Raw genomic sequence first — 26517 nt, forward strand, 5'->3', positions numbered from 1 at the left:
TTTTGAAGAACCTTACAAGCTAAGCAATGATTATAGTACCACAAATATAGATACAACTTGTACAAATAAATACATTTTCATAGTACAATCAAATTAAGGACTTCACTAATTAATTACATGCACTTCATGAGTAGTAGTACAACCGAATTAAATATGCATTGTCGAAGTTTTAACTATTTAAATTGTATATATATATGTTATAGTTTTTACGTTATATAATTTCGAATGTGGTGATGGCTAATTCATGTGTTGTATCAAAGTTTACATTTTAATTTTTTTTATAATAATAATAATAATAATATTAGGGATGGTTGAAATGGCGTGGCTAGGCAGAGATTAGGTTGGGTTGGGAGGTGCTGGTTTTCAAGTCTAATTAACTCCCATCCCTCTTTCCGGACAAAGCGTGTGATTCTGCAACTTCACAATTTCTTCTGCTGTTCTTCCTTCATTACTATTTTCGATTTTTCACCGAACAGTTTTCCAAACAAATGTATACGGATTGAACTTTGTTTTGATCTTTTGGATGAAAAAGTGATGAAGCGGTCGTTGTCTTATGGGAACAGTTCAAGGTACAGGCGCTCTTTTGACTTGCCAGAAGATTGCGCCGAGGTGCCAGAGTATGGAGTTTGCGGCGCAATGCTGCCAGTTTTCCTCAACGATTTGGGGAGGAATGTTGATCACGCGGAGGAAATGGTTGAAGTCACTCTCGAGCTCGATGAAAGGTCCGTCGTCTTGCGAAGCGTTGTTCCGGCGGAAGCCGATAGTAATGCAAGATCGTCCGCTGCTTGTGGAAGAGTGGGAGATGAGGAGGCGGTTGACGGATTTCTGAAGCGGAGTTCGTCATCTGCGTCGAGACTACGGCGCATGTTCACCTGGCGAAGATCCGCGTCAGCCAGGGCCTACACGTCGGACACGGAGGGACAGCGCATGTCTCCGCCGGTGGTTTCCGTTCGCGAGATGATGAAGTTGAAGGCGAAGTTGGATAGGAACAAATCCAGCGCGCAGAGAGCGCTGGGCGGGCTGAGATTCATCAGCAGAAACACAGACGGCAAATCCGACCCTAACCTGCTCTGGAAACAAGTTGAGGCTCGGTTTGACCACTTGGCTAAAGACGGCTTGCTCTCTAGACAAGATTTCGGGGAATGCATAGGTAAAATTTAGCCAAATATTAATCAAATAAGTATTTAAGTTACAATATTTTCGGTAGTTCGAACATCAAATTGGCAGGTGGTTCACGCGATATGAATCATATCGCTCTCAAATTTTTATCTCGTTTTTTTTGATTTAATGATTTGACGTGGTGCATGTGTAGGGATGGGTGATTCGAAAGAGTTTGCGGTGGGAGTATTCGACGCGCTGGCGCGGCGGAGGCGGCAGAATATCGGGAGAATAACGAAGGCGGAGCTGCATGAATTTTGGCTCCAAATATCCGACCACAGTTTCGATGCCCGTCTCCAAATTTTCTTTGACATGTGAGCATGCGCAAACACCGCCATCTTTTCCTTTTTTCGTGTTATTATTTTTTTAACTCAATAATATGGATTTCAAATCGTTAATCCAAATACAGTATTGATTTATTAATTAATTCATATGATAAGATGATAAATTGAAAATTGAATTATTATAATTATTGTAAAATTTGTATCAAATACAAAATAATATAAAGATGAATATCATCTGTCATACTAAACGGTTTCTCAAATCAATTGAATTGAAATTTTTAGCTCTTATTTTTAGTTATTTTTAAATTTATAACAATAATTTTTAAATCATTAATTCATTGAGTTATTTCAAATCCACTCGTTTAAATTTCTTGTCAAAATCAAATTATTCAATAAAAAACCTAATCTAAATAATTTCCTACTTCAAAGAGTTTGCTTTTTAACAATTTTGTATACTGGAAAAAGAGACAATATTTCCCAATTATTATAATTATTAACAATTACCATATTTAACTAATTTCTTGAAGCTAGTTTGATTGGAGAAGCTTCCCCCTGTATTTTCCTTAACATAGAGTAATCATTAGACTGTACTTTCTGTATATATATTTTTAATATATATGTACTCGTCAACTAATAAATTCTACACATTTGCTAAGTTGCCAATAATTGAGTATCGAATAAATTAAATTATTCTGATTAACTACGACAGAATTGACCTCCTTTTATGTTTATTGATTTCATTTTTAAAAATTCCGACGGAATATTGGACTAATCTTGATGAATTGTTTAAAATATAGGGCAGATAGCAATGGAGACGGAAAAATCACAAGAGATGAAGTGCAAGAGGTAAAATTGTTATTGGTCAACTTATTGAAGGGGAAAATTAGAACTCAGATTTAGGTCAAACCACATTCTATCTAATTTTATTAACTATGAATACTGAACAATGCTAATTAAGACATGGGATTTTGCTGATTCACCAGATTTTAAATCAGTATATTAGGATTTTTTTTTAATTTTTTTATGTTAATTCTTTTTGTTTTTTTCCCTGTAATAGATCGACTTAAACCCAATGAAAATTAGTTAAAGAAAGGCCTTAAATTGTTGTAGAAATGGGCAAGTCGTGCTTGAGACATGGCAATCTAGAATAGTCTTTTTAAATTGGGATTCCTAATCCAATTATTGCTATTTTTTTTTTTTTTTTGGTTGTAAACAGTTAATGATGTTGAGTGTTTCCGCAAATAAGCTGTCCAATTTGAGAGAACGTGCAGAGGAGTATGCCTGTTTAATAATGGAAGAACTTGATCCAGAAAATCTTGGGTATATTGAGGTACATTGTTGCTAGTTTTATAATTATGTTGCAAGCAAACAGGACTAATTGCTCACAATTAATATGAACTTAGCTTGTGGCTGATTTTGCCAAATTCTTGTTAATTTAAAAAAAAAAAAAAAAAAAAAAAAAAACTCGCCCCTTGAAAGGAGATCGGTGAGCTTTGACAACACATCACCAAGTGCAAATGACAACTAAATATTGCAGTTAACTAAATTTACATATATAATAAAATATTTTCAGTCTTTAGATATATAAAATTGCATTTGAATTTGAGTGATTTGAAATATATGATTTGGAGTTTATTTCCATTGTTAAATAACTTAAATAAAGAAAATTCAAAATCATCTCCTACTTATTTACAATATAATTATCCTAATTATAATGAATTTCAAATTACTCTAATATTTTAAGACTTTGAAATCTATTATGAATAATATAATTATATTGTAAATAAATGATGGATTTGAAATTCTTTTGTTTTAGGTTATGTAAACAATTAAAATACATTTTTAATCAATGGATTTCAAGTGACTCGATCCAAATGCACGCTGAATATTACCTCATTATATATGGTTCAAATTTTCTATTTTAATAATTATGATTTCACCTCTTCATATATATGGCCATGAACAAAATTACATATCTTGCACAACAAAAGTATGTTCATGGAAACCGCATTCCCTCATCTGCTCTTTTATTAAGTTATGGCAGCTGGAAACACTTCTATTGCGAAGGTACAATTACATGGACTGCAGCAGACCTTTGAGCACAACAAGTGTCGGATGGAGCCAGAATTTAAGTAAATTTAGCCCCAGAAAAGTGGCGTCCAAAGGCTGGATTGCACTCAAGCGCCTCCTCTTGGACAATTGGCAAAGGAATTGGATTTTGTTGATATGGGTTCTAATCATGGCCGGACTTTTCATCTGGAAGTTCCTTGCTTACAGGCAAAAAGAAGCATTTCAGATAATGGGTTACTGCTTGACAACAGCAAAAGGTGCCGCTGAAACACTTAAACTCAACATGGCTCTGATTCTTTTACCAGTTTGTCGTAATATATTGACATGGCTAAGATCTACAAGTGCCAGGCTGTTCATCCCTTTCGATGACAACATTAATTTTCACAAGGTGAGAGGCAATACCAGAAGAATCCTTGTTAAAAATTTGGCTTATTCGTTAGCTATCAATCCCACAACTTTAAAGCACCTGCAGGTCATTGCGACTGCTATAGCAATCGGGATCATAATTCATGCAGGAAGCCATCTAACATGCGACTTACCCCGTTTAGCTAGAGCATCGCCGGATAAATTTTCAGCCATAGCTTCAGATTTTGCTCATGGTGTACAGCCCACCTATGGTCAACTATTGGCAGGAACAGTAGGCATCACGGGTATTGTCATGGTACTACTAATAGTGATCTCCTTCACATTAGCAACAAGAAGCTTCAGAAAAAGAGGGGTGAAGTTGCCAGCACCCTTCAACCGACTAACAGGCTTTAATGCATTCTGGTATTCACATCATCTTCTTGGTCTAGTCTACATACTACTACTGGTTCATGGAACCAGCTTGTTCTTGGTCCATCAATGGTATGCAAAAACGGTAAGATAGAGTAGGAGAAAAAATTTTATGCTTCTGGAAAATATACTCTTAACAAGAACTAAGTAGTGTTACTGGCATGTCTTGCTGGATTTGACAGACATGGATGTACATATCTATACCCCTGCTGCTTTACATAGCTGAACGGAGTCTAAGAAATCGAAGGTCAGAACATTATGCCGTTGAGATTTTGAAGGTAATTACATTTCATATCTCATTAAAACAATCCAAACATTGGGAAGCAATATGCATAATCTATTCACACAATGCATAGCTTTACGAGGTGCCAAATATTGTGCGAGATTCATGCATTATTGTTGAATTTTAATGAAAAGTAGCTACTGCAAGAGTCTCACTGAGCTAAAGGGACTTGAATAAACAAAACATTCAACAAAGCCCAAAGCAAAAGATTCACCCAGGTTCCTCTGGATTTTATAGGTTTCTGTACTTCCAGGAGGTGTCTTCAGCTTGGTCATGGCAAAGCCAAATGGATTCAAATACATAAGTGGGCAATATATTTTTCTACAATGTCCCACAATCTCCCCCTTTGAATGGTGAGTACAAGTGCACAACCATCATATGTACAAATCTACAAATGTTCAGATTCATATATGAATGTCTCTGCAGACACAAGGGCAATTGCAAAATTAGTTTTTATTTCGTATTCCTTCAGGCACCCATTTTCTCTTACTTCAGCACCAGGAGACAACTACCTGAGCGTCCATATTCGTACCGTGGGAGATTGGACACAAGAACTTAAACGAGTATTTACCGAGGATAATTGTTCAGCAACGGTGATTGGTACAGCTAACTTCGGAGGACGGGGAAACATTCACCAAAATGGGTAACTAAATTAGATAAACTTTATGACCATACAGTCAGTTAGAGATGACTCTCTAGGAAGCCTTAGCAAGCAAACTTCCTTGGTGCAGCTTACCTAGATTGCTTGTAGATGGACCCTATGGAGCTCCAGCACAAGACTACCAGAACTATGATGTATTACTACTTGTAGGACTTGGAATTGGAGCTACTCCTTTCATAAGCATCCTCAAAGATCTATTGGACAATACAAGACTAGAAGACCAAGCGGTATTGTTCAGTATCTGTGGCCGTACCTTCTCCCTTTTCTTTTTTACTTTTTTTTCAGTAAAACAAACTTGACGGAACTCAGTCATTTTATTTATTGTTGCCGGCTTAGGACTCAAATACGGAAACCAGCAGATCAGATGATAGCTCAAATAGTATCGCCTCTTCAAGCGAACCGAGCGTAAAAAAGAAACCACAGCATACAAGAAGTGCACATTTCTACTGGGTTACCAGGGAGCCTGGTTCCTTTGAGTGGTTCAAGGGAGTCATGAATGAAATAGCAGAGATGGATCACAAGGCACTTCTTATCCCCTTCAAAAAACTTATTCATTTAGAATTCTGTTGCTAAATTTGGAACAGGAGATGCAAGTTATTCAATTTATTTGTGCTCAAAATGGAACAGGGTCAAATAGAGATGCACAATTATCTGACAAGCGTTTATGAAGAGGGTGATGCAAGGTCGACTCTCATCACCATGGTCCAAGCACTAAACCATTCTAAACATGGAGTTGATATCCTATCTGGCACCAGAGTATGATCTCAACTTATATTCTACAATGGTGTGATATTATTCTACAATGGTGTAAATTATATCAGTAATCACTCTTTTTTACAATGTACCTTTCATGTACAAGTGGCAACAATGAGATGAGGATTGTTAAAAATTACGAGTACATAATGTCTCATGAGATCATATTTCCCCATTTCAGGCGAGGACACATTTTGCAAGGCCAAATTGGAAAGAAGTGTTAAAAAAAGTAGCCGCAAAACATCCATGTTCAACAGTAGGTAAAGATATTTTTCATACAAATGTATCTCATTTCATCCTGACCTTCGAATTGGGTCCTTGCTCGTAAAATTGTTCCTTGACATTGCCATATGATTCAACAATCTGCAAGTTGAAGAAAAGACTCAAGTGATATAGTTTCTGATCTAATTAAAACAAAATTTAACAAGCAAAATACAATAAGTTGTATTGTTCACCAAGAGCTCAAAGATAGAAGGATTTGGATTGAAGCAAATCAAACAAGTCAACATAAAGAAAAAATCAGGAAATGAATGTTTTCTTGTGCGTCAATTCTAAAACATTAAAATCCAGTTTGATATGCTAAGTTAATAGCGATGTCCTTCAACATCTAGAAATCCAAAATGAAAGTTAAAATTTGAGAGACTGATTAAAAACAAAAACTTCTTAAATTTGCAGGTGTTTTCTACTGTGGCATGCCTATCTTGGCAAAGGAGCTGAAAAAACTATCACAAGAAGTAACTCGCAAGACATCCACGAGGTTTGAGTTTCACAAGGAATACTTTTAAAGTGGGAAGACCGTACACTAACTATTCTTGCAAATTGTAATTATGATGTCTGAGAAGATAAAAATAAATATTACCTCGGCAAAATGTCTGAACATATAGTGTATATTTAGGTTAGCCCAATGATAAAGTAGGGATTCAAAACAGAGGGGGAAATGATTGTGGAGGTTGGATGTAGAAAGTACACACTCGGATTATATTTTCATCATAGTCGATTATGTTACAACGGCTTCAAGAAAAAATTGCATTATCGAGCGAAATATTGCATCTGAGAAATAAAGCATTGAAATATTTCTAGGTAATTTGACAAGTGATACAAAACCTTTGCAGATGAAAAATTCAAGAAGACCACCAATTGGAGTTTCCACATATAATTTGTTGTGAAAAATACTCCCCTACATTTCAAGTACCTCAAATGTCATTTGTGCAAACTTAATCTTGACATTTCAATCATCTTTCAATCTACGCAGCAGTTTAGATGCCCATCGCCGAACACGTCTTTTCAAGGTATAACCAGCAAAAACTCCAGCAAGAAAACAAATAGCACAGAGCTTTGAGCAAGTCCAAAGTGATACCACCTGTCTGCATAAGAGATTTGTCATTAAAACATACACGTGCTTTCATTAACTTTTTCCTCTTTACACTTAAAACAGACGCACATAAAATTTATGCTACAATTGGACCAAAGGATTTTGTGATGAATTTTTTAATTAGGGTGTTCATCCATTATTTTAAAACACAAATTTTTCAACAAAATGAAAATAACTGTTTTCCAATCTAGCCTGGGAAAAAAATTTGAATTATTTCTTGGCTATGAAGCTTTTTTATGCTAAATCAAAACCAAGATTTGAATTACATAACAAACTATTTACTCCACACAAACAAAATCTGACTAAAGTTCTCGGATTAAGAGTTTTCTAAGCAAAAACAAACAATGAACAAAGATTCATGAACAAATAATCGCATTATAAATCCTATAGATCCTTCCAATTCAAAAAGAAAAATCAACTACAATCTGTAGTTTTTCTAAAAATTAATTTTCACAAGATTAAAATATATTTTTTGCAGTGCGCCGTTCATAAAAAGAATATCAAGCCAAGTATTCCCCTTACAAAATCACCAAAATTAATCATTCAGATGGAAGAGTTCGATTTCAAATCCATACTACAACCCATTGTGCTCGTTTTCGTATTTTCTGAATTCTTCGCATTTAAATTACGATCAAGTATTTCAATGGATTTCGTATCCCAAATGACAGTAATTTGACGTCCAAAATCTCAAATATAAATTATACCATCCAATCGCAAGCTGAAGGCATTTAACCAGCAACAACGAGGGTTCTTACCTCGGTGGTTGGGTCAACAACAAGCGAGACTGGTCAGATGAATAACCGGCAGAGGATCCAACACCAGATGATGAAGAAGAAGAAGAAGAAGAAGAAGCAGCAGAGTCCATTCCTTTCGATTTTTCTAAAGACGAAGCCAAGGAGCTAAGTTTTGCCGTTGATTCTTGAGCCTGGGCCATCGCACTACGATATGCTTTCTGTAGTCCCTCCATTTTCAGATCAGTTCACTAGTTAGGGCCTGTTTATACCCATCAAAATCTGAAATCAGATGAATTTGGGGTTTTAGGGTTAAATGTACTTTGATTTCGGCTACCGTTCGTAATAATGAGTATTGCTAAAGTGATACATTCTACCATTATATTATGATATTTTGCTTTTATTTTGATAAGATTTTATATTAAAAATATTTTTACATTTTGATAAATAAAATTTTGTGTTATATTTTTATAACATAAAAATTATTATACAAATTTAATTATATATATAATATTACTCATTATTAAATCAGATAAACCGCAATAAAAATAATGAGTCTACATATTATCAATATCTCCGATATATATAGTGGATCCACGATATATGTCACGGTCGGAATCCCAGACACGACATCGCCATCATTTTTCAATAAATTTCGAAAAACAACAAGTCTTGTATACATAATTTCTAAAATCAATATATTATTTCATAACAACATTTGTGTTTATATCTCAAAATACAAAATATAATTGCGAAATCTAAAATTTATGAACACGATAATTTTAGTTGAGTAGGTCTCTTGTGAGACGGTCTCACGAATTTTTATCTGTGAGATGGGTCAATTCTACCGATATTCACAATAAAAAGTAATACTCCTAACATAAAACGTAATACTGTTGCATGGATGACCAAAATAAGATATCTATCTTACAGAATACGACCCGTGAGACCGTCTCACAAATTTTTTTGTCATTTTAGTTACCATATAAGTTCTATCAACATAATTAGTTAATCTATAAGTTTTATCAACATATTTCAAATTTCGAAAAACAACAAGTTCTAGTTACCTTAAACATGATAATAATTTTAACTAATGATTAAGAGTTCGATTCCATCATCAACATTTTTTTTGAGCTATATTGTCATATAAAACCTGTCTAGTGCGATTTACAGCTTGGTTTGCAAGTTATTGCTTCAGTCCGAAGTTTACACAATACATTTTAACACATTGATAAGTGCAAAAAGCTTGAGTTAGGGGGATCGTTAGGGATGTAAAAGGGTCCGGGTTTTACCCAGACACGCAATGAAACCGTCCTAGACGGGGTGGGTTTGGGCATACTAAATGGGTCATGGGGCGGGTCTCGGGTCCAATTTTTTAGACCCGTCTAGGTATGGGGTGGGTCATGGGTCCTATAGTACCCGCCCCATATACGTGGATATAAATTGATGTATTCGCGAATATATTTGTGAAGTGAGGTGGAAGGTAGATAAATCACATTTTTATTTTGTTATTTTAATTTTGTTAATGTACTTTCTCTCTTTAAATTACATTTTTTTACAGTTTTATATTTTCAATGTACTTTCTCTCTTTAATTTTGTAAGTAATTCTTCAAGTAATTTACCAACTTGTCCCACCATTCTTGATCAAGAGGAGGATGATTCTGAAGAATGTGTCTGAAAGATTTTTTACTCACTGATTTCACATTGATCTGTTTAAGTTATGTTATGAGTTATTTTTGGGGATGTCAAAACTTTTTTTTGGAAAGCTAGTAACTCTTTTTTTATATAATTCATTATGTCGTGAAAATACTTTGTTTGTTAATATTAAGTGTTGTTGAAGACATGCATTAGTTTTTTATTGTGTTGTATTTAAAGATTTGTTTGTTTCATAATTCAGTCATGTGATAAAAACATTACTGTTTTCACTTAAAAAAAAATTCGGGTCTCACGGGTCTACCCAGCCCCATTTCGTATTCATGGTTGGGTGGGTCCGAATAATATTTAACCGGAGTGGGACGGGTAATAAGTCAAAATTTTCTTCATGGGACGGGTCTTGGGTTTAGCCATACCCGCCCTATTAACATCTCTAGGGACCGTGCATGCGTTCTTCTATAAACATGCTCTAGAAAATCATAATTTTCATCTAACTTGCATATGACATCAACATAATTGTCTTCGATTAGGCTGTGATGATTCTTGTAAAAAAAAAGAAATAAAAAAAAAACACACAATTGTCTTCGATTGTCCATTGGGTCTGGTATGTTATTGTTGATTTAAGACTAAAAATTATTTTGATATATGAATTATTTATAAGTCAATAAATAATATATAAATTGTTGTAAATAACTTCGTTGTTACATGACAATTTTACCCATAAATGAAATGGTTTTTAGTTAATTTATATTTCCGAAATTCAACTAAATACACGTATTAGAGGTTATTTATTAATTAAATTTATTTGAAATATATATTATGATAAATGAGTATCATACTCATTAATTTGTTTTGTATAAAAATGATAGAATTGTTAATTAATATAAATATATATTAATCGATAAATCATATACTCAAATATCATATTTATAAATTTATAATAAAATGATAATTTTTTTCTATATTATAATAATAATATTATAAATATATATTACTAAAATTACAAATCAATAAGTAAATTATGTACAATATATATGAAAAAAAAGATAAATAATATTTTTTTTAATTTATATTTAAATTAAGATGCAAGTCGAAAAGCCACGTAACTTAATAGAAATGTCTAAATAAAGTCAAAACTTTCTCTCATACAAGTCACGAAAATCGAGAAAATGAGGGAAATATTTCACGCGCAACCATATCAGTGTTTCGGCTGCCACACACGATCAATTTTTTTCCAGGAGATTTATCGTTTCATTATATATAACATTCATGTTAAACATTATTTCCAATAAAAAAACGAATTAATACCAGATTTTGAAAAACTAAAACGAGTAATTATGATTTTTTTAGTCGTCTTAAAATAATAAATCCGAGCTTTGGTGAATATATATATTTATTTTATTTCTTTTTACAATTATTTTTAGCTATATATAATTTTGAAATAATTACTTATCATAATAAATTTTTAAAATAATATTTTTTTAAAAAATTGTAATAAATAAAATAAGCATAAAAATAAAAATCTACACGCTAATTAGACTAAAAACAATTTATGTTGATAATAAATTTAACTTTTTTCGCTTCATCATGTACCAATTAAATCATTTACAACTAGGGGTGCAATCGAAGTGACTCAGCTCGAGCGAAAGTTTTTTCGAGTCGAGCTCGACTCAAAGAGTAACTTCCGAGAATCGATAATGTATCAAGTTACACGAGTCCGAAAAACTCGTGTTCAAAAGTTTTTAAAATATTTTTTAAAATTTGAAGTATAATTAATAAATATATATAAATAAATAAGTTCATAATATATATGATTAAATATATATTTACAATAAATATATATATAAATACGCTCAACTAGCTCATAAAATACTCGAGCCGGTCGAAGTACTCACGAATAACTCGATTTTCTAGTCCAATCTAAACCTGAAGTCTTGTGTTGATATACTTTAGTTTTAATTTTACAATATAATATGTGACCATGGGCGTAGTCATAAAATTTTTTGACCTTAGGCTGAATGATACGATAAACAATAGTGACGTGAAGTAGATATAAGCTATTGAATATGTGCCATGTTGTTTTTCACCGAATAAAAATAGTCGGTTATTGATTTTTAAAATGAATATTTCAAAAAAAATCAAATTTTATCAGCACACGTCTAGGATGAGACGACCATCACAAATGAAAGGTGCAGAAGTTATCACCAAATATTTTAAATTAGCATCAAAACTAATTTCGATAATTAATAACATCCAAGTACCTAAATAGGAGGAATGAACACATATTGAGAATTTAATAACATCAAGACAACAACATAAGCATTTCACTTTACTAAAACCCTTGTAAAATAATTTATTATCGTCTCAATAACTCAAATTAACTCAAAATAGTATATCGCAGTCACTTGACAAATCATTGAAAAATCACTTATTAACTTCTGCGGAACAAATATAACATGATTTTACTTCAAAGAAAAACAGAAAATCCATAAACAACAAAAAATATACATCATACGGAAGTTAATGTCAAGCTCTATACATGACAAAAATCTAATCTTGATTGACTTCATCACTACATAAGCTAAAAAATAACTGCAAACTCGACCAAGCCACATTTTGAATCTTTCTACATAATAAATGAAATAAACAAATTTAGTAAAAAAAATCAATCATTTCATCTTGTGCTAACTCAATCGAAGCCCTCCGCCGTACAACCCTTTTCAACTCTAAGTATTTGCTTCCAAAACTGTATTTTATAGAGTAATTTGATTCTTCTTATGATTAAATGAGTTGAAGATAATTTTAATGGGCTAAGTTATTAAATGTAATTATTTATGGGTTGGACAAAACTTTAATGTAGGTTAAAATTATATATATATATATATATATATATTTATCATAATTATTAATTTTTTTTATGTAGTACGTATTCAATGACACTACATCAAGTGTGAAGTGGGATAGACGATGTGTCCCAGCTTGTTTCCATGCGTGACAATTGGCATGTCAAACTAGAAGTCTAGAATACACTTATTTTGTATACTTTTATATGAATTTATTCAATCATATGACTAGTCAAAACACACGTCGGATCAACAATATTTATATATGTAAACATGTTACTCGTTTTGTCTCGAAAGTTTGTTTATTTTTTCAAAATAAAATTTACAAACAAACTTTATATAAATAACATACAATTATTCGACACATAAAATACATATTGGTCGTACACTAATCAATGAACAAATGCTCGAGACTATATATTGCAGTAAAACATGTCCGCTGTCGGCTTTAAAAAAAAGACTTATTGGAGGAACAAATTCGAAATTAGCTCAATTTAATTTATAAGACGTGAAAAATAAATATGCATAAATAGTGATTTTTTAATATTGATTAATAGAGCCTAACTTGGGTAGGAATTCTAGTTTCTCACGTGTTCTTATCTCAATGATAACCCGAACCAATGGACCGCGTAATCCACGAAATCTTCAATTCTATTTTTATAATTTCCCCACGTTTTTAGGACAGGGTTTCGATCAACGCGCCGTGGGTCTTTGGACCCCCTTCCTTTTACTCCCGACACCTCACTCCACACACTCGTATATATATACGGCCGCCATTTTCCCCTACTCAACATCATTCACGACGACGGTGTCGATCCATTTTAATTTGTTTCCAGATAAGGGAATTGTTGTTCCTGGATTTATCTTTCTAATTAAGGGAATCTGTTCGGTATGGTGAAATATGTGGATCAAAACGAACAACCATCGCCGCCGCATTCGGAGAAGATATGCAGGTCGTCGGCTGCTTCGTCTTCTTCGTGCAAGTACAAGGGGGTGAGGAGACGTAAATGGGGTAAATATGTTTCGGAGATCCGGCTGCCGAACAGCAGGGAGAGGATTTGGTTGGGTTCTTACGACACAGCTGAGAAAGCAGCCCGTGCATTCGACGCCGCTCTTTTTTGCCTTCGGGGCATGAAGTCGAAGTTCAACTTCCCGGATAATCCACCGGAGATACCCAATGGCGGTTCCTTATCGCCAGGGGCGATCCAGGACGCGGCTGTGCGTTTCGCGCAGTCAGCCCATATGGATAAACCCGTTTCGCGGGTTGATAATTCGGATTCACAGTCGGATTCTTTATCGGCTTCGGATGTGTTCCCTCTGAATGTAGGATCGCCGTCCACGTCGTTGTCGTATGGGGCGGCGCAGGTGGATAATGATTTCTCGGAAATACCCCTGGACAATGCGTTTTTGGACCAGTTTTTGGCTGTGGGCAACGAAAACAACGTGCCCGATTACGGCTTATATTCTGGATTCGACGACTTTTCAATTCCCCACGTGGATTATTATTGTCCGGAAACTAATAATAATGAAGGAATATCTTCTTCTCTTTGGGATTTTCAGGATTTAATTTCGCCAACTTTTTTAAGCAAGAAGTTGTGGTAATCTTTTGTGCTACGATTTATATCCTTTTCCTTTATTTTTAGGTTTTTTTTGTCAATTTTTTTTAATAGAGTTGGTGAACAATTTAATTTGCATCCATCAACTTTATTTCTATCGACAATTTGCAGGTTTAAATAAAATATATATATAGAAAATTAATGCTGTGTTATGGAATAAAGACGAGGTTTGAAAATCGATATACTGCTTATATGATCTGAAATGTTGGTTAGTGTATATATAAACATTTATGTACGCAATTGGTATTATTTAATTCTCCTCGTATATTAAAAGAGCGTGCATATCTAATATATTTAATTTAGTTTCTCTTTATCACTAACAACTAGAGGCAAAATTTCATAAAAGTCACAAGCCAATTTAATAGATGAAGTTAGTACGTATGTTGATGTCAATTCTGATAAATTCATCTTACAGCATTGATAATTAAAAAAAATTAAAAACTACACATAATTAAAAAGTGGACAAACTTCATTACAAATTCTTATGTAAACTTCAAATATGTTGGATCAAATTTTTTCTACAATTTTTTTTATATTTTCTGATTTAATATATTTTTTATTTAAAATAATTTTGCAAAATTTATTAAAAATTAATAATGGCCAGAAATATCAGGCCCACCAATTTTTATTTTTTTTTAAAATAATATCCGTGTGCGAGGCCTTAGGCATGGAAATTGTTAAGAGTAACAAACAGCATGCGAAATATTTGACTAGACTTTGAGACGGTTTCACAAATTTTTATCTGTGAGACGTGTCAACTTTATCGTTATTTACAATAAAAAAATAATACTCTTAGCATAAAAAGAAATAATTTTTCATGGATGACCCAAATAAAATATCCGTCTCACACAAGCTTTTGCCATAAGGGCACCCACATTGGTGCATTAATGGGTGATTATTAACGTCCATTAATGTTCATGCACCAATGTGTGTGTAGAAGTTATTAATTTTGGCTGACATGGCAGCCAAGAAATTCATTAGAATGAACGACATTATTTCGCAAGTTGCAACGGTTTTTCGTAAGCCGTCGCAACTTGAAAAGCGTCGCTACTTGCAACGGTTTTTTAAAAAAGTCGCTAATTACGACGGTTTTTTAACAACCGTCGCTATTTGCGACGGTTTTTCAAAAACCGTCGCTAATTAAGGCATGTTCTGAAGAAATTTTTCATTTCTTAATAATATTTTAATGAATATTGGAATTAAGTTATTTTTAAAATAATAATACTATTTATTTTTAGTAATATTTGTTGTAAAATTTTAAAAATATTAGAAAGATATTGAAATAATTAAAAAGAAAAAAAAATTGAGTAAGTGGACAGTGGAACCCATAAATAATGAAAGTTGATATTAAATGAATGTGTGTGTGAGTTAATAATGGGAAAGCGTTAATGTAATGAATATGTGGCTAGTGGACCCCATAATTTTTGAGGAGATGGAGAGTTATTAATATGAATTAATGAGAACGGATGCGGATGCCCTAACCTCTTAAACAAATAAACCAGCTTATTATATTGAGGACGAGTGCATGCAGGTATCCCAAACAATGAATAAATATAACTTTTTAATGATTAATTATGTGCGAAAACGTACCGTAACAAGAAGGATTAACACGTTGCACTACAAAAAACGGATGAAATAGCGACGGTTTTTGATCAACCGTTGCTACTATAGCGACGGTTATTAGCGACGGTTTTTGAATAACCGTCGCTCATGTAGCGACGGTTTTTATACACCGACGCTATAATAGCGACGGTTTTTCATAAACCCGTCGTCTACTAAAGTAAGCGACGGTATTTGAAAAACCCGTCGCTATTATAGCGACGGTTTTACAACAACAGTGGCTATATTAGCTACGGTGTAATGACACCGTCGCTATTTTGTGCGACGGTGTAATAGAAACCCGTCGCATTATTTTGCGACAGTTTATTGAATCCGTCGCAATATGCGACGGCTTTTCTTAACCCGTCGCAAAAAGCGACAGTTAGGCTTAACCGATCGGCGACGGTTTGTCAAAAACTGTCGTTAATGGCGACGAGTTTTTTGACTACCGTCGCTATATTTCGTTATATACCGAAGTTCGCGAACAACTTACAACGATTTTCGCCCATTCGGATTTTTTACTTTTTAGCGGAACTCTATCAATTTTTTCGCATTTTCTGTTTTTTTACTTGTACTAACATTTTTTTGTATTAATTTTGTAGATTTGCTTGTCGGTGTAATTTTTCAGCGTTACGTGGATCTGCATATCTTCGCGCAAGTAAGATTTTTAAGTTTTTTTTAATCAAAAATTTAATATTTGTGGTGTATCGTATTTATGAAATTTTGTGTAGTATTTTGATGATTTTTAATTTTTTTTTCGGAAAACCAACCGTAGCTTAATTAAGCTACGGTTCTTTAAAAAATCGTCACTTTATATAGCGACGGTATTTTGAAAAACCGTCGCTTAATATAGCGACGGGTTTTTCAAATACCGTCGCTTAGCATAGCGACTGTTATATGAAACCGTCGCTTAATATTAGCGACGGTTGTATTGAAGCCGTCGCTAAATTAGCGACGGTCTTGTTCAGAAAAACCGTCGCTACAGGCGATGGTTTTTGAGAAACCGTCGCTGCAAAAGAGCGACGCGGCCTCCTGTTACGGTTTTCCAAACCGTCGCTAGAACCGTCGCTTAACCTTTTTAGCGACGGTTTTAGCGACGGTTTTGACCGTCGCTAATTCCGTTTTTTTTTTGTGTAGTGTTGATTGACATAGAATATCCGAAAAATCTCAAAATTAATGAGAAAATACTCACGATAATTTTATTAAATTGAAAAACCATTTATATATGAAACTAAAGATACTATCTTATCTAAGCAATAAGTAAATTAAATTGGAATTGTATTTGATTTTCCCGCCAATTTATTAATAAATCAAAAATGTGATTTTATATGATAATATTAACATAATTGCGAATGATTTTAGTAAAAAGTGAAGGGGGCACAAAATATAACTAGATAAACATGGAAATTAGCTGACAAATACTACGTCACACCGGGATGATTTTCATCTGAAGCAAGTTAATAAATGCCGGCCATAGCATTTGCCGAAATTAGCCGACCCACGTGTCTTGCTTTTGCATGCTGAGATCTAACTCTAGCAACGCCACGCCTGTCGATCAAATCATTTTTAAATGGGAATCCGCTGCTTGATTTGACTATCAACCGGTCCACTCGTGTCATTCATTCCACGCAGCATTTAAGTGATTTTCAATACAAGGAACGATATCTATATTACACACTATAAAAGGTTATTTAGATTACAGATATTTTTTGGTTAAACTCCATGGGCAGGACTGACCAATCGAGAAGATCAGAGCGGCGCGGCGGCCACTACAAGGGTGTGAGGATGAGAAAATGGGGGAAGTGGGTGACCGAGGTTCGCCAACCGAAGAGCCGTGATCGGATCTGGTTGGGTTCTTACGAGACTCCGGAGGAGGCTGCCCGAGCTTATGACGCCGCCATGGTTTGCTTGCGTGGGCCTTCGGTGGTGCTGAACTTCCCCGAGGATCCACCGCCGAGTATTCTGGCAGCGGGTGATGAGCTTTCCAGGTCGCAGATTCAGGTCGCTGCCTCTAAGCATGCTCGCGGGCAGTCTGCAGTTCCGACACCGGATTCGGCTGCAGGGATGGAGTTGAAACAGCCGGCGGTGCAAGACTTGCTCTTCGGGGAGAGCAAGGAGTTGGGCTCTTCTTCTTTTGGCCAGTTCGGGGGTAGGGAGAGTTGTGTGGAAAGCGGCGAGATAGACGGCGGAGAAAGTACCGTTGGCCTGTTGTGGAATTTTTGAAGTTTTTTTTCCTAAGATTAAAAGGAAAAAACAGTTGAGTTTTTGTTATAATCATATATTTGTAGCTGTTGGATGGTCATTATTCCATTTTGTTCAGAAGATAATATGTAAATAATTATTATTAATTAATCAATATTTGATATGAAATATAAATTAGAGATTAAGAACCTTGATTTATTTAGAATTTTTTAGTAAAAAAACGTATTGATTTATATAACGAAGCTGGATGTGGAAAAGTTTGGATTATTTATTTGAAAACTATAATTCTTTTCTAAGCCATATTTAATTACTTATTATATGAAGGCTGATTAATTCATAAATTAATTAATTAGGTTGAACTTGACGTGTTTATGATATTGGGTTTCTCTTTTTCCAAAGCGTGCGATTAATTAGACTAATAAGTTGTACAATACCATAATCTGTCAATGGATATATGGAGTCAGCTAACACATTTTTCACGATCATCCAAGTTTTGAAAAATTAACAGTTAGGAATGTATTAATTTTGTTTCAAATCAGAGTAAACAGTATAAATATCGAAAGAAATATAATTTTAATAACATTATAAATTGTTGGTGGTTTGAAAAAATTACAAATAATATATGATTTAAATATATATCAATACGCATATTAAAAAAAAAAGTGATAATATGTGAGCTCAATAATAAACGAGGTATGTGTTCATAGATGAGAAGGAGAGTTTTTGACATGGTAGAATGAAACTGTTCCACCGACCAGTTACTCGAGCAGATGTGAAATCACAAACACGAGCGTTAAAAGATGGTTGAAGATTTCAGATTTTCATCTGAAAAGGATTGTTCTTTTTCACAAGAAGCTTCTAAATTATTTTTCATATCAACTTCTTTAATGATATGATGGAGTTTGGAAAATAGATGTTTCCAATTCATCAAAATATGTGCGAATGAACACAAAGGCAAACATTTTTATGATACTATGTAATTTTTTGCGACCAGATGTCCAACTTCAATGACGTATCTCGTATGATGTTAAAGTTAAATACTAATTATGAATTAAATCAATATGAAATCACTTTTCTTCCAATCTAGCATCGACCACTCATTTATAGGGTCAAAAGAGAATTCCAAAGCTCGCGAAAAAGTGTCAATTTTGATAATTCATTGGGTCAACTCCCTAAATCGATCGGGTCTCTCCTCAATCTAGTAAATCAATCAACCCACGAAATTCTATTGTAGGGGAGATAGGGATAGGTGACAACCCACGAGTGAATAGGTTGTTTGTCCTATTGAGCCAAGGTCTATATGATTTGTTTATTATAATTATATGTAAATCATCTTTTTTATAAGTTCATCGCATTTAAAAAAAATTAGAAACTTGAAATAAGTATGTGTCAATTATTATCAAATAAATTTGTATGATTTTTTTCTCAAATTTAATTCATGATTTCAATATGGATATATTAAAACAATTAATGAAAATTGTGCAATTTTATTTTTATTAAAATTGACCAAAGACATTTTTGTTGTTTTTATTTTTTGGATGTAAAAGTTTACATAATAACTGACAAAAAAGATAGAAATTAATACAAAATATATAAAGTACGTAACTCTAAAAAATTATATATATTAGTTACTATGCACACGCGATGCGTGTGTGTACAATCTTTTTTATTATTATTGATGGACTATAGTGAAATTTGACAAAATATGAAGGGACTAAATTGATATTTGAATTCTTGAAATAAAAATAAATAAAAATAAAAGTATGTGTTGAAATTAAAACAAAAGTGTAATATATATATAATATAAAGGTAAAATTGGAAAAAAAGTTGGTGTCCTCTCTAGGTAGTTATTATCATGCCTTCGTACTTAATATAAAATAATAATAATAATAATAATATATAAGTATATTAGGAGACGTCATTGACAAAAATCTAATTAATTTTTCGAACGAACCTCGACTCCTCCGAGTTTTTATTTTTTAATTTTTTTATTATATTATTTTAGTTAAAAAAAAACCCATAGCAAATGTATCAATTTGAGCTAACAGCGCGGGTGACTGAGTTCTGATAACCACACGAAGAAAATGGCAACGGCGACGTATCCGCCGCCGCCGCCGTTCTACAAACTGTACAAAGACTACTCTCAAGACCCCGACTCCGCCCCCTCCCCACCTCCTCCAATTCAAGGCCCCTACGTACTTTACGGCGCCAGTTATACGGTATTTCTGATTGATTCGACTGCACTTTGGGGATTTGGGGGATTGCAATTACGATATAATTTTGTTTCTTAAGTAACTATATATAATCAATTGGGACATTTAGGATTATAGTAGCTTGTTTCTATAGGAAAACGTTTGGGGATTTTTATTTTATTGCTGAAATGATGAGTATTTTATGTCCATTTAGGAATATATCATTATATTTCTCAAGAAAGTTATTTTGTTTTTCGAGGATGACACGAGGTCGTGAACACCAAATGTTGATTACTGTGGATTCTCTTTGAACCATTTGTATATTTTACATATGATATGACGAGGAGTTAGATATGGATAGTCTCAAAGAATCATGAATCTTGTGGACAAAAATTGGGGAATTATGTAGAAAAAATTGTATTTGAACTTGGTCAGACTCTTTTTCCACATTCAAAGTGTGTATGGAAAGTAAATAGACATGCCACAAAATTTAAGTTTGTGTTCTTTGCTGGCAATTAATGAAATCAACTGTGTATGATCGAGATGGAGTCGGTCCATGCATTAAGATTCACTACTTTGACGCACTTGTTAAATCTTTATGGTTTATAGCAGTCCTGAAGTTATAAGCTTCAGTTTCTCAATAGGAATCATATGACTTTTTCCTCCATTTTCTTTCTGAAAGTTAATATCTTTAGCCTGTATGTTTCAGATTAGAGATATGCTTATAGAAGTCTCATTCTCTTGAGTTTTGTATGTCATACGTCTACTTTCCGGAAGTTCTTTCTCCCTTGCGTTTACTAACTCGTTATTTTGTGAAAGATAACATATTTATAGTTATTTTAACCTTGTTTTTTGAACATCTTCTGTAGACAGATGATGTGCTTCCAGGTCTAGAAGAGCAAGGTGTTCGTCAGTTGTACCCAAAAGGGCCTAACATTGGTATCTTTGTCCCACTCTCTTCGAGACAGTATCTTTGCTATATTATTCGAATATTATATTTATATCTCAACCATTTTGATGTTGGTTACAAATTTATTTTACAAATTCATTTTACCTTCTGCATGATGTTGCTGTTTTATTCGGGACTATATTTTTCCATTCCATAGATTTGATAGAATTTGACTACCAGATTTCCACGATAGCATATGGTTTTGTCACTCTACTTTATTATGACTCGTGAATTTAAAGATTCACTTGAAAGTAAGTTAGCTAGTATACACTCCTCTCATTGAGTTCATAATCCTTGTCCTCTTATTATATATCAACAAGACTATATATTTGCTTGTTAGCCACGAAGTGTTTGCACCATCTTGCGTCCTTCTTTGGTTCTGATCTCTAATTTGGTTGGGAAAATTATGCTTCTAAAGTGGTGGTGGCTGCAGGGCTGAAGTTGTCATAGCCGCATCCACATTTTGTATGCTTCTGGATGGGGGTATTAATTGTAAACTTGGACATCCACTCTAAAAACGTTGGTAAAATTCAGTTGGTTATTTATCATCAAATAAGAACATGAGTGGTTTTTTAAAAATATAATTCATATGTGGTGGTTTAGTTTGTATTGTCCTGATTAGTTCTTGCTGCAAAATGTTCTAGTTAGAGTGGCTAGTTTCCTATGGTTGAGATCCTGGTATGTCATGCTGAGTGTGAACATGGGTAGAAAAAACTGACATCTTTTCTGCTAGATTTCAAGAAGCAGCTGAAATCACTCAACAGAGAATTACAACTGCATTTGTTAGAGCTTGCTGATGTTCTTGTGGAGCGGCCATCACAATATGCCAGGAGAGTGGAAGACATCTCTCTTATTTTCAAGAACTTGCATCACCTTCTCAATTCTCTTCGTCCATACCAGGTTAAGTATTTCCATGTAATGCAAAAATATTTGTCAAATTTTGTTGCATGATCCAGCATTCTGGCTTTGCTTTTGCTCTCTCAAGTTGTATTCCCTTAATTCAGGCCAGAGCAACAGTGATCCATATCCTAGAACAACAGATAGAACGTCGGAAACAAGCTGTGGAAGACATCAGTAGGTACGTATGATAATAATTGATATCATAACCGTAAAAGGTGCTCCAGACATGTCGAGATATCCTGATCTGTTATTATAAATGACCACTGGTATTCTGAAATGAGCATTTTCACTACATTCTCGACATGTACATACACACATACATACGTACATATGTGTGTGTGTGTGTGTGTAGAGTAATCATAAACATAAACACAGTTGACATGCTTTTCAAATACATACATACATACATACATAAAATCTGTAGAGTAAACATAAACATAAACACAGTTGACATGCTTTTCCTCTCAATTCATTTCCGGCGATTATATTTTATGCTCGCCTTGTTGAAAAGTGTAGACTGGTAAAATTACAAAATGTTGTATTTGATGTGATGGATCAGACGAAGAGAAGAAGCACAAAGGCTTCTGAAGGAGGCCCTTGGAACCTTAGATGGACAGTAGAAACCTTTGACAGGTAGCATTTCTTGATAAAATGTACTACTGTAATTGATTTGGTAGCTAAGTTCAACTGTTCCTTGCTGTAGAATGCGGTGACGCTTCACGTGGTATCTATGTATTTACATGAAACTGTTACTCCCCGTATTATTTAGTACCAATATGGGGGATAATACCTACAAAAGATTAATCGAAAATTAAAAAAATACCAAATATCTATTTTATTTGTTTTCAAAATTTGAAAGTTTATTAAAAAATGGCAATGTTAGTTTTCTCACACCTTTTGGGAACTGTGAAAGGCCATTATTATTCCACATACGTTACTACGTTCTCCTTTGAAAAAAATTGATTAAATTTCTTGACATCTATGGTTTTTGGAGAAAATACGACCCTCATATTTTAATGTTATTCAAATTTGTATTCTCAATTAGTGGCCATAGTACATATATTGTTTACATTTGACTTGAAATCGCATTTTGCTTTTCTCTATAATAAATTGTTTTTTTTATATGTAAGACGCCTTCGCTCAGCTAAAGATAGAAGGCGCATCATGTGATGCCAATTAAAATTATATTTAATATTGTTACTTTAGAATATAATATGTGTATGTTGTGTCAACTATTAAGAATGGGGTGCATGAATTATTATTTTTTTAAAAGGAAAAGGACAAATGATCGATCCATGTAGTCAGATACGTGTACAACGTCACAAATACAAGAACAAGCAAAATGACGACCACTAATAAAAATAAATAAATAAATAAATAAACAAACAAACACAGAAAGAACAAAATGACGACAAAAAAATTTTTTTTTTTAAAAAAAAATAAAAAATAAATAAAGAAAGAAAGAAAGAAAATATACATGATTCGATGCAAATATATACATGGTTCGATGCAAATAATTTATCTCGTGAGAAGGTTTGTCGGTTTTTTATTAGTGAGATAAATCAATTTTGTTCATATTTATAATAAAAAAATAATATTTTTAATATAAAAAATNCATGGTTCGATGCAAATAATTTATCTCGTGAGAAGGTTTGTCGGTTGAGATAAATCAATTTTGTTTATATTTATAATAAAAAATAATATTTTTAATATAAAAAATATATATAAATGACTCAAATAAAATATTTCTCCTTTAATTTTTTTTATATATTTATTTATTATATACTAAGCATGATTTCATCTCCTCCCAATCGTTTCATTTCTGTATTTAGCTGATCAAAATGAAACATATACATGTGATACCACGGCTATACATGCGATTAATTACTTTAAAGCTATCAAAAAATCACACAATCTGATATTTGGGAAGATGTTTAGAAAAATTATTATTGACACTGCTACTCTAATTATATATTCAAAGATTTTATATCCCAACACGAGGTATAAACAACATATTATATATTAATGTATTTTATGAGAAATCTTACGTATTTATATCCAAGAGATAGATCGACTCAATCTATATTTACAATAAAAAAAAAAATAATTTTGATATACAAGATGTGCATAATCGACTAAATTTTGTTCAACACGTTAAAATTTTAAAAAAAACAGAGAGTTTTAACAAAAAATTTACAACTTTAAATACGAATGACACAATGCATATGCTAAGGTGGGTAAGTATATATGAAGTTATTATCTCAACAAATAGGACATGCAAATCGAAATCGAAAATTTTAATGAAGCTACTCAGAACTAATCCTATGCTTAATTTACACGTAAATAAATTCAAATATTAATTGATGGGTAAACCAACAACTTTAACTACCATTAATTAATTGCGCCTAGTCTGGGGACCCAATCTCAGCCATGCTTCGTTGTTTTGAGCCGCCTTCAATGGCGCCGCCGGATTTCTAGCTGGGTATGGTTCATTCGCAGTAATTCTGTAATTTTCAAAAATATTTTATTTGATTTAATTCACTACAGCAAAACGAAGAAATTCGAGATTTGCTGTTTCGTGTGAAAATCAAGAAAATGCTTACCGATCTTTTCTCTTTTCCAAGAATCGGGCCAGTGATTTTTTCCTGGCAATTGGTAAATCTGAAAAAGAAAGGGTTAAAAGTCGCATCAGATCTTGTCTTCTCAATATTTATCGCAAATAACTTGGTGGTCGATTCATTAAATAGACGTTATGCTTACCGGAAACAAACTGTGGCGGCGGCTGAGTAGGGTGAGCACGCTCTAAACTCGGGACAAAGTTGGGAAAGCTGGTGGCGGACTCCGTTGGACTTTGTGGTGTGATGGGCGGAGCGGAGGGGGAGAAGTGGTAGTTCTGCGCTGCGGCGGCGCTCGATTTGTTGGCTAGCATCATAACTTCATTGGCCTTGTCCGCCGGAAAATCGTTAAACACTATGACCTGGCCCGCATAGAAAATGGTCAAAGGCGCACTTTTGGCCACCAATTTCGTTCCACAGCTGCATCAAATTTCAAGGAGATAATTAGGAAATGGATTACAGATAAAATTTGTAATTTTTTCCCATTTAAAGCGCAACAAAATTTGCTGAAAAGCGTAATTCTAAATCGTCACCTGGAATCAGATTTCTTTATGGTTTCTTCCCTTCCCCCTCCACCGACAAGGTGGTGGAAACTATTCAACGGCGAGTTAAGGTTCTTGGGATCCAAATCAGGGTTGGGAGGAGCCTGATTCAGACCCAATTTCTCAATCATGGGCAACAAATTCATCGTCCCTGTCGGCACCACTGTTTCAAAACATTAAACAAATGATAAAAAAAAAATCAGCTTCGACCTAAAAACAGAAACAAATCCAAGAAAACCAAAACCCAAATCTAAGAAGCAAAAAGAAAAACGGAAGCCGTACGTACCTTCATGTTCCAAATTCTGAGACAAACCAAGACCCACTTCCCCAAAGCCGCCGTTCCCCTTCAAGAACTGACTAAACAAGCTACATGTCTGAGAGAAATTCTTCCTCTTTCCCGAGGAATCCACGACTTCCGACGAGTCCATTTCACCTCCGAAAAAATTAACCAAAAGTGGAGAAATTGAAAGAAAGTGGGGATAGCGAATGGATGCAAAAGGGTTTTTATCCTTTTGAATTTGAGTCATTTAGACACGAGGAATTTGTGGTGTTTTATGGAAAAGCAAAATGGCCGACAAGTTGTGCGGATAATTGCCAAGTAGGACCATATTAGTTTAAATATTAAATAATAAACACGTGTTGCTTTCCAAATCGAACACTGTCCGACTTTTACGCCATCCATTATTCCGTTAGCTGTTAACGTCACAAATATGGAACACTATCCCACGCCATCCATTCTTCCGTTAGGATTAAATTTCCCGATAAAATATATGAATTAAAATAAAAATTATAAAGGATAATACAATCCTTGTCAAGTGAAATTTTATTTTTCAATCGTCAAACATATGATATCGACTTTTATTAATATATGATAGATTCATATGATCTAATAATGTCATCGAGCCGTCTCTTCAAGATAGTTTCTAATTTAATTTGCTTAGAAATTCAAAAGTACTGTTTAATTAATTAATAGTAGATGAAGTCAATTTGCGTCCCTCCATCGAACGCTTGAGTCAAAGCTTGAATGATTGAGACCCAACACGATCCATCCAACATGCATTCCCTATATATAGTTCTTTTTAATTTTTAATAGATAAAAATTATATCCAATTATATTTTAGATTAAAATAAAATTTATAATCTAACTCTAAATATATGTAATATAAGATTGAAATGTTATTTGAAACAAAAAGGGAGAGAAATGAATTGTCAAGTTGAATTTTGGAATTAATGACGTATGATATTTTTAATGTATTTTTTAAAATTAATTAATTATAGTTATTTAACGATTAATTTTAGTTATATTTTCTAAAATCATGT

General features: G+C 33.5%; 6 protein-coding genes and 1 long non-coding RNA gene across 8 annotated transcripts in view; 5 read left to right on the top strand and 2 right to left on the bottom strand.

Moving 5' to 3' along the window:
• The window catches only part of LOC140971832 (uncharacterized), a 71860-nt gene that overhangs the window by 41768 nt on the left and 3575 nt on the right, over window positions 1-26517 (top strand). The gene's annotated exons all lie outside the window — the stretch shown is intronic.
• On the top strand, window positions 347-6945 carry LOC140971826 (respiratory burst oxidase homolog protein E). 2 transcript variants are annotated; one of them, XM_073434332.1, is made up of 14 exons: window positions 347-1150; window positions 1313-1472; window positions 2240-2288; window positions 2659-2772; window positions 3478-3900; window positions 3985-4371; window positions 4469-4564; window positions 4807-4922; window positions 5042-5212; window positions 5301-5457; window positions 5567-5752; window positions 5858-5986; window positions 6165-6243; window positions 6659-6945. In XM_073434332.1, the coding sequence occupies exons 1-14, from the start codon at window positions 535-537 to the stop codon at window positions 6766-6768; spliced, it is 2793 nt and encodes a 930-aa protein (XP_073290433.1). In that variant the 5' UTR covers window positions 347-534; the 3' UTR covers window positions 6769-6945. The 2 variants fall into 2 exon arrangements, with proteins under 2 accessions (XP_073290433.1, XP_073290432.1); XM_073434331.1 differs by having other exon boundaries at window positions 3478-4371.
• LOC140971827 (uncharacterized) lies at window positions 6110-8422 on the bottom strand. The gene is made up of 3 exons (XR_012174380.1): window positions 8111-8422; window positions 6955-7347; window positions 6110-6346 (listed from the first exon to the last, which is right to left on the bottom strand). It is a non-coding gene; the product is annotated as an uncharacterized lncRNA (long non-coding RNA).
• On the top strand, window positions 13350-14466 carry LOC140962187 (ethylene-responsive transcription factor ERF017-like). Its single transcript, XM_073421080.1, has one exon. The coding sequence runs from the start codon at window positions 13474-13476 to the stop codon at window positions 14182-14184; it is 711 nt and encodes a 236-aa protein (XP_073277181.1). The 5' UTR covers window positions 13350-13473; the 3' UTR covers window positions 14185-14466.
• On the top strand, window positions 17520-18020 carry LOC140958601 (ethylene-responsive transcription factor ERF017-like). Its single transcript, XM_073416113.1, has one exon. The coding sequence runs from the start codon at window positions 17520-17522 to the stop codon at window positions 18018-18020; it is 501 nt and encodes a 166-aa protein (XP_073272214.1).
• Window positions 20011-22792, top strand: LOC140971828 (mediator of RNA polymerase II transcription subunit 7a-like). Its single transcript, XM_073434333.1, has 5 exons — window positions 20011-20218; window positions 21061-21130; window positions 21874-22040; window positions 22145-22218; window positions 22600-22792. Exons 1-5 carry the CDS (start codon window positions 20084-20086, stop codon window positions 22658-22660), a joined length of 507 nt encoding a protein of 168 aa, XP_073290434.1. The 5' UTR covers window positions 20011-20083; the 3' UTR covers window positions 22661-22792.
• LOC140962197 (protein TIFY 10A-like) lies at window positions 24279-25739 on the bottom strand. The gene is made up of 5 exons (XM_073421086.1): window positions 25484-25739; window positions 25189-25360; window positions 24801-25075; window positions 24644-24701; window positions 24279-24544 (listed from the first exon to the last, which is right to left on the bottom strand). The coding sequence occupies exons 1-5, from the start codon at window positions 25722-25724 to the stop codon at window positions 24436-24438; spliced, it is 855 nt and encodes a 284-aa protein (XP_073277187.1). The 5' UTR covers window positions 25725-25739; the 3' UTR covers window positions 24279-24435.

The sequence above is a fragment of the Primulina huaijiensis genome, chromosome 2 (genome assembly GCF_012295235.1).
Source record: "Primulina huaijiensis isolate GDHJ02 chromosome 2, ASM1229523v2, whole genome shotgun sequence".
Taxonomy (NCBI): Eukaryota; Viridiplantae; Streptophyta; class Magnoliopsida; order Lamiales; family Gesneriaceae; genus Primulina; species Primulina huaijiensis.